The following is a 17,018-nucleotide window of genomic DNA, read 5'->3' on the forward strand; positions in this document are numbered from 1 at the left end:
GTATCAACTGTTAGAGCATACCATATCACAACTCGGCTACAACTGTAAACTTTTAGTCTTCATATTTGGAAGCCTGGGTCATGTTCATAAGTTGGGTGTTAAGAGGCCTTCAGATGGCCGGTCTTCTGAAGAGAAGAGCCAAACAATTAGCAAGATATTGCTCAGTGTTAGCAATTATTGGCAGCCGCGCAATTTGGAGAAGACGCTGCTATCTGTATCCATGAGCTGTGTGTTGATTGTCAGGTTCATCATGTGTAACTTTGGTTGCCATTGTCAATTTGGGCACGAATGTATCAGAATAACCCACAATGTACAAGTGCACTGATAATATTTGTGTCCTTTAAACATTGTCTTTATGTGGACATAAATAAAGATTCTAAATGCGTGCATGCGTGCGTGTGTCACAGTTCTTCAGTGATCCACGTACCAGGGGTGAATGACATCCAGCCATCGGGTTCGTCCAATCAGAATCTAGCACAGATCTCCCGCCAGATCAACCCAGGTCAGGTCTCCTGGTCAGGAAACAGACCTCCCTTCTCTGGACAGGTAACACACACACATACACACACACACACACACACACACACACACACACACACACATACACATACACACACACACACACACACACACACACACACACACACACACACACACACACACACACACACACACACACTCACACACACATGTATATACATACACATTCATGAGAGGATAGAACAGTAGGCTACCTGCTGTTATTCATTCAGACAGCGGTAAGCCCGAGCCCTATTTTCTGAAAATCCGCCTAAAATACATACCTAAGTAAATGGTATATTGCTCCACTTCTACAAGGTCCATTTGCATGTTCTTGGTATCTAGGGACATCTATGGACCTCAGTGAATGTATTCCCAGTGTCCGAAATATTGTGTCTATTACTAGGCTTGCTTGAATTGTAATGAAACAAAGGAGAATATGAATTATGATTTTTCTTTGCATCTTTGACAGTGAATAACACCATGTTAGAAATGCCCAGACATGAAAAACTGCCACTGAGCTTGTTCAGTACCCTCTTGAGATCAAATAATTTTTTTTTAACAAAAAAATCTAAAGAAATTAATAAAGGGAAGATGATTAAACAGAAGGTTTTGTAGATACAGTACTGAATTCTGCCATCCGGACCCATGCAATTTGAAATATTATTATAGAATATAGAATATGAGGCCTATAAATGAACTTATTATAGCCAACTCGCACATCTATGGACCGGGCCAAATCTCCTCTTTCAAATGGCAGAGTTAAATTTGGATTTAGTATCACCAGGCGTGCATCGAGACAAAGAATGAAATCGACTGTACAGTATGTACAGTTAGATTCTTAGAATGGATATGGCTCCGCCATTTTGGATCGGATTTCAACACAGATGGTTGCTAAATGTTCACAGAAGGTAGACACACTAACTGCGCTCCAATCTATGCCAATAACGTTCAGTTTTGTGATAGAGTATCCAGAGAAATAAGAGAAATAAAAAAGATTCATACACAAGTAATTTGCTTGCAGGAAGCTAGAATTAGCTGGGTACTGTAGTTTTTCGAAATGTCAATGCTCATTGAGAGCTCTGGATGCCCTGTGCTCATATGACTACAAATCATCATTCTGCGACGTCGCTAATAAAAAATGGCGGATCTCCGCGAAAATATTATCACATTTCAAAAACTAAAATCTCAAAATTATGAACATATTCCATAAACTAAAATCTCACTAATAACACTTTAACCTATTTGTTGTGAAGGGCCAGATTAAACCGAATATATATATTTATTTATATATATATATTTAATTGTATTTGTATATTCTCTAATATTCCCTGATATCCCTTGTATATTCCTTGTACAATATGCATTGAATATCCATTCTAGCCTACTGAACATCCCATAATAGTCTCCATTCTACTATTGGTCGAGACCTTGGTGCCAGGCTGCCATACCCCTCAGACCCAGTTCAAACGTACCGCTCGACATGTACGAACAAGTCCTAGTTCCGCGTAGGAATTTGGCTACCGCACCACTAATGGGACTATTTGTTCATAGTGCGTATATATACTGCGCTACTAAAGTAGGACTTTCTTTTCAGTCCAGTTTCTTACCCTCCAATAGAGTCACAGACGTAAAGCCTCCCCGCGACGCCACGTGTGGGAGTAAGGCCAAGTTCGGCCTACCATCGGTATTGAGACATCGTGTATATTAATATTTGAATAGTCATATTTGGCACTATATCGTCGAGTTGGATGTAGTCTATTAAGCTAATAATAGTCTGTTAATATATAGTGCTTCGTGCGGTGAGAATACTACCGTAGTCAGTACCCCATCGTTTCGGGCAGAGAACTGGCTGCTTACCCAGGGTGGTTGACCCTATGTGAAGCTGCACCCGAGGAGCCCCAGAGCCGACGAGCGAGTGGACCTGTATACCGGATTATTCTACCGACGACAGCCCGCCTTCCCAGGCACGGATTATGCTTTGGATACTTTGATTATTCCATGGATAAAGACCCCCGACACTGCCGTGTGTTGGAACCCCCCCCCCTGGAGAGGACGCAAGGTGAGGAGACGCTCTGCAAGACGAGGTCTCTTCACGTCTCTCCCCCGTGGACCGGAGAGAGCCGGCCCACAAAGAGTCCACCTGCTTTCATCTGTGGTCCAAGGATCGCCGGCGCATTGAACGGCACTACAGTGGGTTCACCTGGGATACCCTTGGCCGGACGAGGCAGCTGGATTCTACCCCCCCCCCCCCCTCCTACTCCTGTCGGCTTACAAGCGACCGGATTAACCCCCTCTAGTGTATCCAGCCTATAATCATTAAAGTATCATTGCTGTTATTCCTTAACTATTCCAGGTCGTATATTTACCACCTGCGCCTTCAGAGATTGGACATTCTCTATTGATATACCGACGAATACTCCTTGCCATAAAAGTGCATACTATTTCAATTCATAAATGTAATTAAGTGATTAAGTGCTTATTCTACACACCATCGCTGTGTAGGAAATAAAGACCTGTTTCTAATTCGTACATTTGTGTTGGATCCGTTTCATCTACGTGAGAGTGTTCATGATAATATATTTATGCCGTGTACTGGGTGGCCGAATATTAAGTACAAAGGTAGTGGTAGTAAGTATCATATCTAGTAATACAGTCAGGGAATTGTACCCCTCAGTTACAATTGGTCCTTCGAGCCGGATGGTAATTAGTGTAATATTAATATAGTGTTATTAATATTGAAATGGCCTATGATGAACACTCCACGAAACGATCCTCCTAACCAACGCCCGCAGCGCGAACGACGGCTCCCTCAGTACTTAGAGGCTTACGCTGTCAGTCAACAACCTAGTCTTCTACTAACAGTAAACGCGGTAAAACTAGAAAGTAAAAGTATGTCTAACCCCAACGCCCAGACTACCCCGACCATAGAGGCCCCTACGGGCTCTAATGTAACTGACCAAGTTCACGGTGGGGACCAGTGGGAACCAGACATGACTTCACACCCCGCCAGTACTGAAGAAGTAGTCCCCGATGAGTCCCGGGAGGAATACAACGCTACCGAGAGAGAACTCGGCACGGAAGAAGACGGGGAGAGCACCGTGGAGATAGAACTCCAAGGCTCCGCAAGGAGTACCCCGAGGGAAGGCTCCCCTATACAACCGCCTTCTCCCAGCGAGGCAGAGAGGACACTACAGCAGGCATTCCTCGTCAGCCTGAAAGCCTCTACTGAACGCGATAGACTCCAGGGTGAACGCGATCGACTGCAGATCCAGCAGCGAAGCGAACACGAGCAGATACGTCTAGAAATAAGACGCATTCAGATGGAAGAGAATGTGGCCCGAGAACGAGCCGGTGCTCAACGGGACGCAGCGCGCGACAGACAGCAGTCGCAACTAATAGAACAGCTGATCAGACGGACAACACCCTCTCCCTCCGCCAGAGGCTCCAGGAACTCGTCTAGACACACCTCCAGGGCGGCATCCCCTAGCCGAGTAAACAACCCTGAACTTGACCAACAGACGAGGTCTATACCCCCCACAGACCACCTCCCCCCACCGGTCCAAGCGAGACCTAGCAACCGGGAAGGAGCAGCATATCCTGTGGAGAGGCTAAACCAGAGACTACAAGCACTGGATGACCTAACTGAAGACGAATAGGAAGAGGAGGAGAACCACGCCCGAAGACAGCACAGTACTCTACCGGACCAGGAGGTCCGGTACAGCCCAGGCTATACTCCCGCGGAGCTGCGCTACAGACCCCCGACTCTATACACGGGTGAGCACGACGCACGACCCGCACCGAGGAACAGCACCTGGACAAGCGGGCCATGGTACACTGCCGGTACCAGCCCATACCAAGGAGCGGGAGGAGACTCGCCTAGGAGGCCTCTCCCCCAACGCTCGCCGATGTATCCACAGTCAGCGTCATACATTGGCACGCCTATGGTACCCGACTTCACCCAAGAGAACCGGGCCCAGTATACAGAACTCCGCATGTGTCTGGAGACCATGTTGGTGGATGTATTGGATGAACGCCACAAATACGCCATCCTACTGCAGCACTTAAAGGTACCCCGCGCACATAATATAGCGCTCGCCTACGCGACTTCCACCACCCCATACACAGCAGCGCTGGTAGCATTGGACCAGAGGTATGGGCGCATATGGGATTACGTGATCCAGGAGATCCGACACATCGACCGCTTACCCCCAGCAATAGACAATCGAGCATTGGACGACCTGTCCATCAGAGTGCAGTCCCTGGTAGGGATGTTGGGAGCGCAAAGAGAGAAGGGGAAGTATGAACTTTACGCCAACTCAAATGTGGAAAGGATTCTGGAGAAGCTGCCGCCCGCTCGTCAGGAGCGCTTTAGGCGGCAGAGGGACCACAGAGACCCGAATGGCCCCGAACCGAACCTCCTCGATCTAGCAGACTTCCTGGCGAGAGAAGTCAGCAGCCTACGGCTAGATACATTCGGACGGAGCACCCCTGGCTCCAGAGAAGGAACCAGACGACTAAATGATGGAAGAAGATCGGTGACTGTGATGCACCAATCGGAGTCAGTACCGAGCAGCAGGAGCCACAGTACCCCCTCCAGAACGGAGAAGTGGAAGATAGTGTGCCCCTACTGTGAGAAAGAACACTGGCTAGCGCAATGTGACTCCTTCCCCAAGCTGAACGCGGAGGAAGCAGGTCAGTGGATAAAGTCCAACAAGCGCTGTTTTCGCTGTGCGCGCTCACACATGGCAGCCGAATGCCGCTTAAAGAAAAGGTGCACCAAGTGCGATGGAGCCCATCTGGACATACTTCACGACAGTAACAGACGGCGCCCTTCACCTGCACCATCCAGCCGCAAAGCGAGCGCCATGTACATCGATCCCGCCAGCAGCAGTGGAGCCCGAGTACTCCTAAAAGTAGTGCGTGTGACACTAAGCTACCAGAATAAAGTCCTGGACACTTACGCCGTCCTCGATGACGGGTCAGAGAAGACCCTGCTGCTCGCCTCCGCTGCGGCCCAGCTAGGGCTGCGGGGAAGCGAAACCCAAATGACAATTCGGACAATAAGACGAGATTTGAAGACGATAAAGGGCGAGAATGTCTCATTCTCTATCGCAGCAAGCGGCCAGCCTGAGCGACGGTACCAGATTGCAGACGCTTTCACCAGCCAAGAAATAGGACTGTCGCGGTACACATACCCCGTCGCCAAGCTGATGGAGAAATATGCACATCTGCGCAAGTTACCGATCCCGCTCATAGACAATGCTATGCCGACCCTGTTGATAGGCTCCGACCATGCAGACCTCATTGTCCCGATAGACCGGGTTCATACCGGACCCCGAGGCTGCCCTGCAGCAGTCGAGACCCGTTTGGGATGGACTCTCCAAGGCCCGCTCGCCAAATCTCTCAACCGAAGTACAGCCACTAGATGTCTCCACTCCCGAGTCACAGAGGGAGAAACCGCACTCCTGCAACACGTAGAGCGGCTATGGAGCTTGGAACAAATGCCCTTTAAGAATGGAAAGAAAGACATTCGCTCTAAAGATGACATTTACGCCATTCACCTCCTCGAGACAGGGACCAAGAGAGTCCCGGTCAACGGCGTGTTGAGATACGCCACGCCACTCCTGCGGCGAGAAGGAATGCCTACTTTCCACGCCAAGACAGACGCCATAGAACGGTACCTGCTGAACACGGAGCGGCGCTTAGCCAAGAACCCCGCCCAAGAGAGTGTATACCGCGCTGAGATTGAGAAGCTCATCACAGCGGGACACGTCACAAAGATGGACATTAAAGAGGCTGACCAGACCACTGAATCGTGGTACGTGCCCCACCACAAGGTCCATCACAACGGTAAAGACCGCATAGTATTTAACTGCAGCTACCAGATCGGATCCCAAAATCTGAATAAAGAGTTACTGCCCGGTCCCACACTCGGCCCCTCCCTACTCGGCGTTCTACTCCGCTTCCGCCAGGAAAAGGTGGCCATCAGCGGGGACATTAAAGGAATGTTCCTGCAGGTGAGATTAGTAGAGGCGGACAAGCCCCTGTTACGGTTCCTATGGAGAGAGAAGCCAGGAGATGAGCACCCAGCCATCTACCAATGGGAAGTCCTCCCCTTCGGAACGACGTGCAGCCCCTGCTGTGCGACATTTGCACTACAGAAACATGTAGCAGAGGACCCAGCAGCGGACGAAGAGGTCCGACACAGCGTAAAGAACAGCTTCTACGTAGACAACTGTCTACAAAGCCTTTCAACCCAGGAAGAAGCCGAGGCTCTCCTGATTAAACTCCGCGCCTCATTGATCAAAGGCGGCTTTGATCTCAGGCAGTGGGCCAGCAGCGATCCGCAAGTACTGCGCAGCCTCTCCTCCGAGGACAAGGCAGCCAGCAGCGAGACCTGGATGGCTACAATCCCGGGAGAAGCCCAGGAGATGACCCTGGGATTGGTGTGGCGATTCAAAACAGATTCGCTTCACTACAGACACAAGCCCCTGACTACGGAGCAGGGAAGGCCGGCGGCGGCGCCGACCACCAGACGGAGTGTGTACACAACACTCGCCCGACAATATGACCCGCTAGGATGTATTCTACCGTACACCACCAGGGCAAAAATGATTGTACGAGCATTGTGGGACAAGGACCAGGGCTGGGACGACCCCATCCCCGCACACCTTGCATCCACCTGGAGAGAGTGGGAGATGGAGCTCCACTCACTCCCAGGCGTTAATATGCGCCGAAGCTACTTCCCACCCACGGTGAGGCCAGAGACATGTAAAATGGACTTACACGTCTTCAGTGACGCCTCAGAGGTCGCATACGGATCAGTAGCCTACTTGCGGGCCCAAGACCAGGGGGGAGAGATCTACACAGCATTTGTCCTCGCCCGCTCGAGAATAGCCCCACGCAAGCAACAATCTATCCCACGTCTAGAGCTCTGCGCAGCCCTAGCCGGAGCGCACCTAGCCACGCTCATCCAACGTGAGCTCACCATACCGGTGTCTAGAACAATCCTGTGGTCAGATTCCACGACGGTACTCGCCTGGATCAAATCGGACTCATGCAAGTACAAAGTCTTCGTGGGAGTCAGAGTCACCGAGATTCAAGACTTAACCGAAGAGTTAACCGGAGAAACAGAGTGGCGCTACGTTGATACAAAACAGAACCCAGCTGACGTCATCACCCGGGGGATGCCCCTGGATGACCTCACCCGTCGCAATGTCTACAGTGACGGCCCCGCATTCCTAAGACTCCCGGAAGGACAGTGGCCCATGCCTATCCCGAGGGAAGCAAGTCCAGAGGAGGTGGAAATTAAGAAGTCTGTGTTCTGTGGATTGAGCACCGTAGCCTCCACCGACCCTAACATAGACGATTGCACGTCCATAGAGAGTGCACAACCCATTTTTTTTTTTTATATAATTTTTTTCGTTTTGTGGCATTAACGTTATATAGTTAGTGTTACACGTTCAATAACAGGTATTCACTCTTGGTCGACGGGAAGGAGAGAGGCGCACGCCTCGGCTCCTTCCACAGTCTACCTCGGAACGGGGGACGACAGAGAGACACCGGCGCGGGGGTCCCGCCGGGCTCCCAACACGCCTGCCGCCTCGGCCAGAGTTGTTTCCAACGCAACCACCTCCCGCCATGAAGCTCGCACTCCGTGGCCGAAAAAGGCTGGTATTCATTAATGAGCCTTCCGCAGGTTCACCTATGGAAACCTTGTTACGACTTTTACTTCCTCGGCGGGGAGCTAACGCTACGTTAATGCTTCTCTCAAGCAGATCAATGGCGGCATTGCCGGAAGTAAAAAAAAATAATAAACGCTTGCCGATTGGTGGTAACAGCAGAGGCGGGTGCAAGCGGTGTGACGTAATTGTCATTCAATCAAAATTGTTCTATTGCATTGGTTGAGACTAGAGCTCTGGTTGAGTATCCAGCAACAGCCCGGCAGAGACCATACTGGTTGAGCCGAGCGACTCGGCACTCGGGGGACGCGCCGCTTCACATCGCCTCACCGTCGTTGCGCCTGCTTTATTTTTTTTCACTGAACGTTCGAACCCATTAATTAAAGTCCGAATGTCAGCTTAACGAACGAACGTTAGAACGTTCGAACGTTCGGGCTCAGCCTTAGTGTGTGTGTGCGTGCGTGTGAACAGCATATGGTTGTTAACAGGCTCATTTGTCTTCCTTAGCCCTGTCCAACACACACACACACTGCCATACACACACATTTCTCTCTCTCTCTCTCTCTCTCTCTCTCTCTCTCTCTCTCTCTCTCTCTCTCTCTCTCTCTCTCTCTCTCTCTCTCTCTCTCTCTCTCTCTCTCTCGCTCTCTCTCTAGCCTGTTATAACTTGTCTCTATCTGTCTCTAGCCTGTTATAACTTGTCTCTTTCTGTCTCTAGTCTGTTGTAACTTGTCTCTCTCTGTCTCTAGTCTGTTATAACTTGTATCTCTCTCTGTCTCTAGTCTGTTATAACTTGTCTCTCTCTGTCTCTAGTCTGTTATAACTTGTCTCTCTGTCTCTAGTCTGTTATAACTTGTCTCTCTCTGTCTCTAGTCTGTTATAACCTGTCTCTCTCTGTCTCTAGTCTGTTATAACTTGTCTCTCTCTGTCTCTAGTCTGTTATAACTTGTCTCTCTGTCTCTAGTCTGTTATAACTTGTCTCTCTCTGTCTCTAGTCTGTTATAACTTGTCTCTCTCTCTGTCTCTAGTCTGTTATAACTTGTCTCTCTCTGTCTCTAGTCTGTTATAACTTGTCTCTCTCTAGTCTGTTATAACTTGTCTCTCTCTGTCTCTAGTCTGTTATAACTTGTCTCTCTCTGTCTCTAGTCTGTTATAACTTGTCTCTCTCTGTCTCTAGTCTGTTATAACTTGTCTCTCTGTCTCTAGTCTGTTATAACTTGTCTCTCTCTGTCTCTAGTCTGTTATAACTTGTCTCTCTGTCTCTAGTCTGTTATAACTTGTCTCTCTGTCTCTAGTCTGTTATAACCTGTCTCTCTCTGTCTCTAGTCTGTTATAACTTGTCTCTCTCTGTCTCTAGTCTGTTATAACTTGTCTCTCTCTGTCTCTAGTCTGTTATAACTTGTCTCTCTCTGTCTCTAGTCTGTTATAACTTGTCTCTCTCTGTCTCTAGTCTGTTATAACTTGTCTCTCTCTGTCTCTAGTCTGTTATAACTTGTCTCTCTCTGTCTCTAGTCTGTTATAACTTGTCTCTCTCTGTCTCTAGTCTGTTATAACTTGTCTCTCTCTGTCTCCAGTCTGTTATAACTTGTCTCTCTCTGTCTCTAGTCTGTTATAACTTGTCTCTCTGTCTCCAGTCTGTTATAACTTGTCTCTCTGTCTCTAGTCTGTTATAACTTGTCTCACTCTGTCTCTAGTCTGTTATAACTTGTCTCTCTCTGTCTCTAGTCTGTTATAACTTGTCTCTCTGTCTCTAGTCTGTTATAACTTGTCTCTCTCTGTCTCTAGTCTGTTATAACCTCTCTCTCTCTGTCTCTAGTCTGTTATAACTTGTCTCTCTCTGTCTCTAGTCTGTTATAACTTGTCTCTATCTGTCTCTAGTCTGTTATAACTTGTCTCTCTCTGTCTCTAGTCTGTTGTAACTTGTCTCTCTCTCTCTGTGCTCTGTCTGTAGTCCGGTAAGGCTCAGTCCAGTCCGTTTGGTATTGGTTCTGGCCACAGTTACCAGGCGGACCCGTCTTCCTACAGCCCCCTGTCCTCCCCCGCCACCTCCTCACCCAGCGGCAACGCCTACTCGGGATTGACCAACCGCAGCACAGCGTTCGGTAAGACCTTCTACTTGATTGGCTCAATTCTCCATCTGTGTTTGATAGATACATTTTCCAACACTTGACTTGAAGTGCATTGTGGGACATTTTGAGTACATTGTACATTCTAAATAGAGTCTATATGAGGACCACAACCACAAATACACTTGCTAAAAAATAAACATATTCAAAGAAAATTATTGAACGTGTGTTTTATAATTTACTACATCTTGACGTGAACTGTGAGTTCTAAAGATGTTTAAAATGAATAACTATCTCCGCTAAAAGACATGCACCGACTAAATCCACAATCTTTTAGAGAGAGAGAAAGAAAGAAAGAAAGAATGAAAGAAAGAAAGAATGAAAGAGAGAGAGAGACAGAGATATAGACAGAGAGAGAGAGACGGAGAGAGTGAGATCCTCCTGATTAGCTGTTGAACAGAGAGCTGAGATTTACAGTGTTATATATTATATATATATATATATATATATATATATATATATATATATATATATATGTGAGCACACACATATAGACAAACATACCAGTACACACACACACACACACACACACACACACACACACACACACACTATATAGGTTATATAGATATATAATGAGCACAACATGGGCCGTTTCTTCACCATATGTACAGATACATAACTACAGTAACTAGTAGTAAGAGTAGGTAAGGGATATGTACAGATGCATGTGATGTCACGTTAGCCTAGCTTAGCACAATGAATGGAACCGGACAGTGCCAGTTAGCTAGGCTAATAAGGCTGACTTCTCCAAAGTCGTTATTATTATTAGCCTAGCTTAGCACAATGAATGGAAGCGGACAGTGCGGGTTAGCTAGGCGACGTCATCATTGGATTCACTCTCGCTTTCGCTCGCCTGCTCAGTCTTCATTGAGACCGAGACAAAATAATAATAATGGCCTAATATCTGTCCTCTTCGCCGTGAACAGAGAATTCTCCAATACGATTGATAGCTGCTGCCAACGCTAATGCTGTGTTGTCGATAGCTTTTCAGCTCAGAGCTCAGTCAGTGTTTACTTATGGAGATCACCGTCAGTGATCACCGACACTTAAATCAGCCCCTCCCCTCGACATTGTAGTTCTTTCAACTATTGCTGGGGAAAACAGCCTTGCAATCTAATAACAATTAACGTATTTACAAGTCGTATTAAGTTTTGCAAATAAGGAGACATATATATACCATATATCAAAAATGCCATTTTTCATTTTTTTCCGATTTCTGAAATGCGTGACTTTCTGGCCATTTCTGAGAAATTCTCAATGCCTTTGTTACCCGCGGGCGGGTGCAAACAGCGTGAGCCGACCTCTGAGTGTTAACCACCAGAACCTGCACTGACTACAGCGTATGACGTACTGTATAGCATGCCAGTTAGGGTACCTTGTGTATACTGCACCTTGTGTATACTGTTTACTTGTACCATAGTATATTTTCAGATTCAAATACTTTATTGCCTATATTTATTGTAACGTATAATATAACCAATAGGGCATACAGACCCTCATCTGCACCTTTGTTTACACTGATAAAATGTCTCATATTTTTATATTCAGATCTAATTTAATTGCTTATATTCATGTCTTTCTTCTATTACCCTGCCCATACCTCTACCTCCCCTCCCCCATGCTGCTATGACGCCAAGGGGATCAATTAAGGAATATCTTATTTAATCTTAAATAGGACTCTGTGGCAGAACATCTGGTCTAAGTGGAACAAAGGCATCTTTTTCTATTGCAAATTTGACCTTTTTGACCGAACGAATCATTCCGTTGTCAGTAATTTACGAGTTGCCTTAAAATATGAAAGAAAAATTATGATATGTACAACAGATTCTTAGATACGGACTACTCCCCCTTCAAAGGGATAAGAGACAGACGACTCCCCGTTTGAGAGATGGAACCCTTAATGAATTTTATCAGAAGATCACACACTAACATAAGTGCACACACACACACATTGAGCGGTTGCCAGCCGGTTTGCACAAGCGTCTGCCGAGCCTGTTGTCTCTGTTGCCCGGGAGCGGAGGAAACACTAATCTTTATTCCTAGAGGAGGCGTGGAGGATGGTGTTAGGAATGTTTATGGAGGCTATTAAAATGTCACTAACTATCCACGCCGACATACCGTCAAAACACAACTCACTGCCGCACCTAAACCCGTAAAGGTCTTACGACCCAGAGGGAGATATGCAGTAGTTATGCAGCAGTTAAAAAGTCCCTCTCTCTCTTGTAAAGAGATCCATAAGCAGTTGTTGGGGAGTCGTGACCTGACTCGTCGATGAATCCCTTTTTTCCTGGAGCGCGGAGGTTCGGTCACTCCACTGGCTTAGAACGGGGGGGGGGGGCGACATCCCCCTCAGCATTTATCAAATTTGTATCAGGTGTTGCTCGGTTGCTGCTCCCGCCCGCTTCAGATTGATCCATCATAGCAGCTTCAGATTGATCCATCATAACGGCTTAAGATTGATCCATCATAGCGGCTTCAGATTGATCCATCATAACAGACGGATTTGTTGGGTTGATTGTTTCCAGACAAAGCCAGCGTGCTAATGAGGTGTGCCACGTTAAACCTTTCACTACCAGACTACGGAAAGTTAACCTTTCACTACCACACTACAGAAGGTTAACCTTTCACTACCACACTGCAGACGGTTAACCCTTTCACTACCACACTACAGAAGGTTAACCTTTCACTACCACACTACAGAAGGTTAACCTTTCACTACCACACTACAGAAGGTTAACCTTTCACTACCACACTGCAGACGGTTAACCCTTTCACTACCACACTACAGAAGGTTAACCTTTCACTACCACACTACAGAAGGTTAACCTTTCACTACCACACTACAGAAGGTTAACCTTTCACTACCACACTACAGATGGTTAACCCTTTCACTACCACACTACAGAAGGTTAACCTTTTACTACCACACTACAGAAGGTTAACCTTTTACTACCACACTACAGAAAGTTAACCTTTCACTACCACACTGCAGAAGGTTAACCTTTCACTACCACACTACATAAGGTTAACCCATTCACTACCACACTACATAATGTTAACCTTTCACTACCACACTACAGAATGTTAACCTTTCACTACCACACTACAGAATGTTAACCTTTCACTACCACACTACAGAAGGTTAACCGTTCACTACTACACTACAGAAGGATAACCTTTCACTACCACACTACAGAATGTTAACCTTTCACTACCACACTACAGAAGGTTAACCGTTCACTACTACACTACAGAAGGATAACCTTTCACTACCACACTACAAAGGGTTAATGCTTTTCTAATCTAATAAATTGTTTATGTTTAAGCTTCCTCACGTTCCCGTTTTCAACATCAATATATCAAACTGATTTTGATCAACTTGGTATAAGTACCTTAAAAATACGAAAGCCAGTCTTGGGTAAATGGATGACCTCTATGTTGAGATTCAATATCAAGATTCAAGAGGTTTAATCGTCACATACATACACAAGACATATAGTGAACTGAAGGTGGTCATGCCCGCCTTCGATTGTGCAAAAAATACAATATAATAATAGAATAAAATATAATAGATAATAAAATAGACATAATAATAGATAATAAGTACTAAGATAGAATACAATACAATGCTAAGCTTATGAATTAAAAGGTAATGAGGATTCCTATGTACACTACTATACAATATCCTATACAATATACAGTCATACTATGTATAGTATACTAAACTATCTTAGCTATACTAACTATACTATACAGAACATACAGTTATGTTTTGTATCCTTGAAAGTGACCTTTTCTTTTGTGTTTAACACATTGGTCGCCAAAAACGCTTTCCAGCGTTATTGCCCGCCATGCGTTGACCGCCAACATCACTGTAGGCCTACAGTGTTTTTTAGATCAATATTTAATTTTTTCGCCATGTCATTCATAATTCATCCACCCACCCCCGGTGCTGCAGCGGGACCCTAAATGGGACTGCAACGGCTCAATACCGCCGCCTGGCGGATGGTCGGGCGAGTTACACTCTCGCCAAAACCGGATGTTGTCATCGGTGCGTCGAGGAAATTCCTCCGGCAGTCACATCTCGCTACGGGACTCCTGACAAACACTATAGTACATTTGGATCGCTGCCATAACGCAATAATCGATATGATTTCGGCGTGTATTGCGCCATACAAACCGGAAATGGATGTAGGCGATCGGCGTCGAATAATTGGGATCTTTCTCCTCCAGTATCATTGGCGCACGGTAAGAGGACACTAACGTTATTTTTAACCCGATTGTGCATTTCCTTGTTTGCAATCAGTCTGATCAATATATCCACCCATACTAAAGCCGTTACTTATGATCAAGGGATTATAAAGACCCCTCCCCCATTTCCTCCACGCATGATGAAGCATAATGTATACCGATCATATACTTTTGAATTTTTTAATATAGCGTGTATGGGAAAGAAACGCCAATCGATAATCTATCATATGTGTCAGGGCCTATAACTAGCGTTTTTTTGGAATTACAGCAGAAAAGATTAAAAACATACTTATATTCTAGAACAATGTATGAATGAAAAAGTATAACGTTCCCACATCCTGAACGATAGATAATCGATGTTGAATGGGCCATAGTAATGTCAATATAGCAATACAATTTAAAAAGTTATAGCCCTGCAAAGAAGGTAAACATCTCCATAGGCTTTTAACGGTGGCAGAGAGTGGTATAAGATGGGCACAATGCCCGGCGGTCAATGTGTTAAAGTGACCTGTAGTCTGTTTGTGTGTGGGAGAGTGCAGGATGTGGTGTGTGTGTGTGTGTGTGTGTGTGTGTGTGTGTGTGTGTGTGTGTGTGTGAGTGTGTGTGTGTGTGTGTGTGTGTGTGTGTGTGTGTGTGTGTGTGTGTGTGTGTGTGTGTGTGTGTGTGTGTGTGTGTGTGTGTGGTGTGTGTGTGTGTGTGTGTGTGTGTGTGTGTGTGTGTGTGTGTGTGTGTGTGTGTGTGTGTGTGTGTGTGTGTGTGTGTGTGTGTGTTCCTACCTGCACACACACAGCATGGTGCTCCTCCCTGCTGGGTTGTAGTGGGAGTGAAGTGAGGATAGCAGAACGATAAGCTGTCTCTCTACACAACATTCCTCTATTTCACATAAACACTTCTGTCTCATCCCCTATACTCTCTCTCTCTCTCTTTCTCTCCATCTCTCTCGTTCTCTCTATATCTTTCTCTCTCTCTTCAAGTTCAAGTTTCTTTATTAGTTGTCAATCATACAGAAGTACAGAATACTTTTATACAAAATGCTTCTTTCTGTTACGCTCCAGAGACTGTGCTAGACAAAAATAGATAAGTATAAAATAAAATAAGTATAGCAAGTATAAAATAGAAGTCAAGTACGTAGACACAAGTGTTCAGTATGTACATATGTACAATGTTCAATGCAGAGTAGAAGTAACTGAGTTACCATACAATGTACTATACAATATACTAATATACAATATACTATATAGTGCAAAGCAGAAATGGGATGAGGTACAATTTAGGTACAATTTACAGTAAGGTGTAATGAGGTATGGGTTGTAGTGCAAATTCTTTACCAATAAATATAAAGTGTGTTTAGGTGTTCTAAAGTGTGTAAAGTGGGTGCTGCAGTGAGTTGTTTGTTTAAAGTGAGTGTGTGCGTGTGGATGTGTGTGCTGTGAGTGCATTTGAAGGTTGTTACATAGTGTTATTGTCATTTAGCATTCTGATGGCCTGAGGATAGAAGCTTCTTCTGAGTCTCTCTGTGCTTGCCATGAGACTCCGGTATCGCTTGCCTGACCGCAGCAGTTCAAAGAGGCAGCTGTTTGGGTGGCTGGAGTCTTTGATAATTATCTTAGCCTTACCCATGCACCGCTTGTTATAAATGTCCTGGAGAGGGGCGCCCTCGTGGCGCATACCATAGTGCCTTGCGCACCTACACGGCCGACCCAGGTTCGATCCCAGCTCTTTAGTTAGTTCTTTAATAGTTGTCATACAGAAGTACAGAATACTTTCATACAAAATGCTTCTTACTGTTACGCTCCAGAGACTGTGCTAGACAAGATAGTATCAAATAACATAATATAGCATGTAATTTAGAAGAAGAAAAATGAGGTCACAGTGTTCGGTATAGACATATGTACAATGTTCTGAGTTACCATATAATATACAATACTATGCAGTGTACTAATGTACAGTACTATCTAGTGCAAAGCAGAAATGGGATGAGGTACAATTTTAGGTACAATTTACAGTAAGGTGTACGAGTTGTAGTGCAATCCTTCATCAATAAATATAAAGTGTGGGGAGTGGGTGCTACAGTGTGTTTGTTTAAAGTGGGTGTGTGCTATAAAGTGTGTGGAGTGGGTGCTACAGTGTGTTTGTTTAAAGTGAGTGTGTGCGTGTGGATGTGTGTGCTATGTGCGTTTGGTGGTTGTTGTTGTGTAGTGTTCATTCATTGTTCGTTTAGCAGCCTGATGGCCTGGGGATAGAAGCTTCTTCTGAGTCTTTCTGTGCTCGCCTTGAGACTCCGGTATCGCTTGCCTGACCGCAGCAGTTCAAAGAGGCAGTTGTTCGGGTGACTGGAGTCTTTAATGATTCTCTTAGCCTTGCCCTTGCAACGCTTGTTGTAAATGTTCTGGAGGGTGGGGAGCCCCCCTCCAATTGTGCGTTCGGCTGAACG

At 45.7% G+C, this 17,018-nt stretch overlaps 1 protein-coding gene across 3 annotated transcripts in view; it reads left to right on the forward strand.

Annotated features, from left to right (window-relative positions):
- arnt2 (aryl-hydrocarbon receptor nuclear translocator 2) overlaps positions 1 to 17,018 on the forward strand; it is a 376,808-nt gene that overhangs the window by 340,962 nt on the left and 18,828 nt on the right. For all 3 annotated transcript variants that reach the window (XM_084307418.1, XM_084307419.1, XM_084307420.1), the window contains exons 16-17: positions 408 to 546; positions 10,156 to 10,306. In XM_084307418.1, coding sequence (XP_084163544.1) covers positions 408 to 546; positions 10,156 to 10,306 — 290 coding nt within the window. The remainder of the gene's footprint in view (positions 1 to 407; positions 547 to 10,155; positions 10,307 to 17,018) is intronic.

The sequence above is a fragment of the Notolepis coatsorum genome (assembly GCF_963971535.1).
Source record: "Notolepis coatsorum genome assembly, chromosome: 2".
NCBI lineage: Eukaryota > Metazoa > Chordata > Actinopteri > Aulopiformes > Paralepididae > Notolepis > Notolepis coatsorum.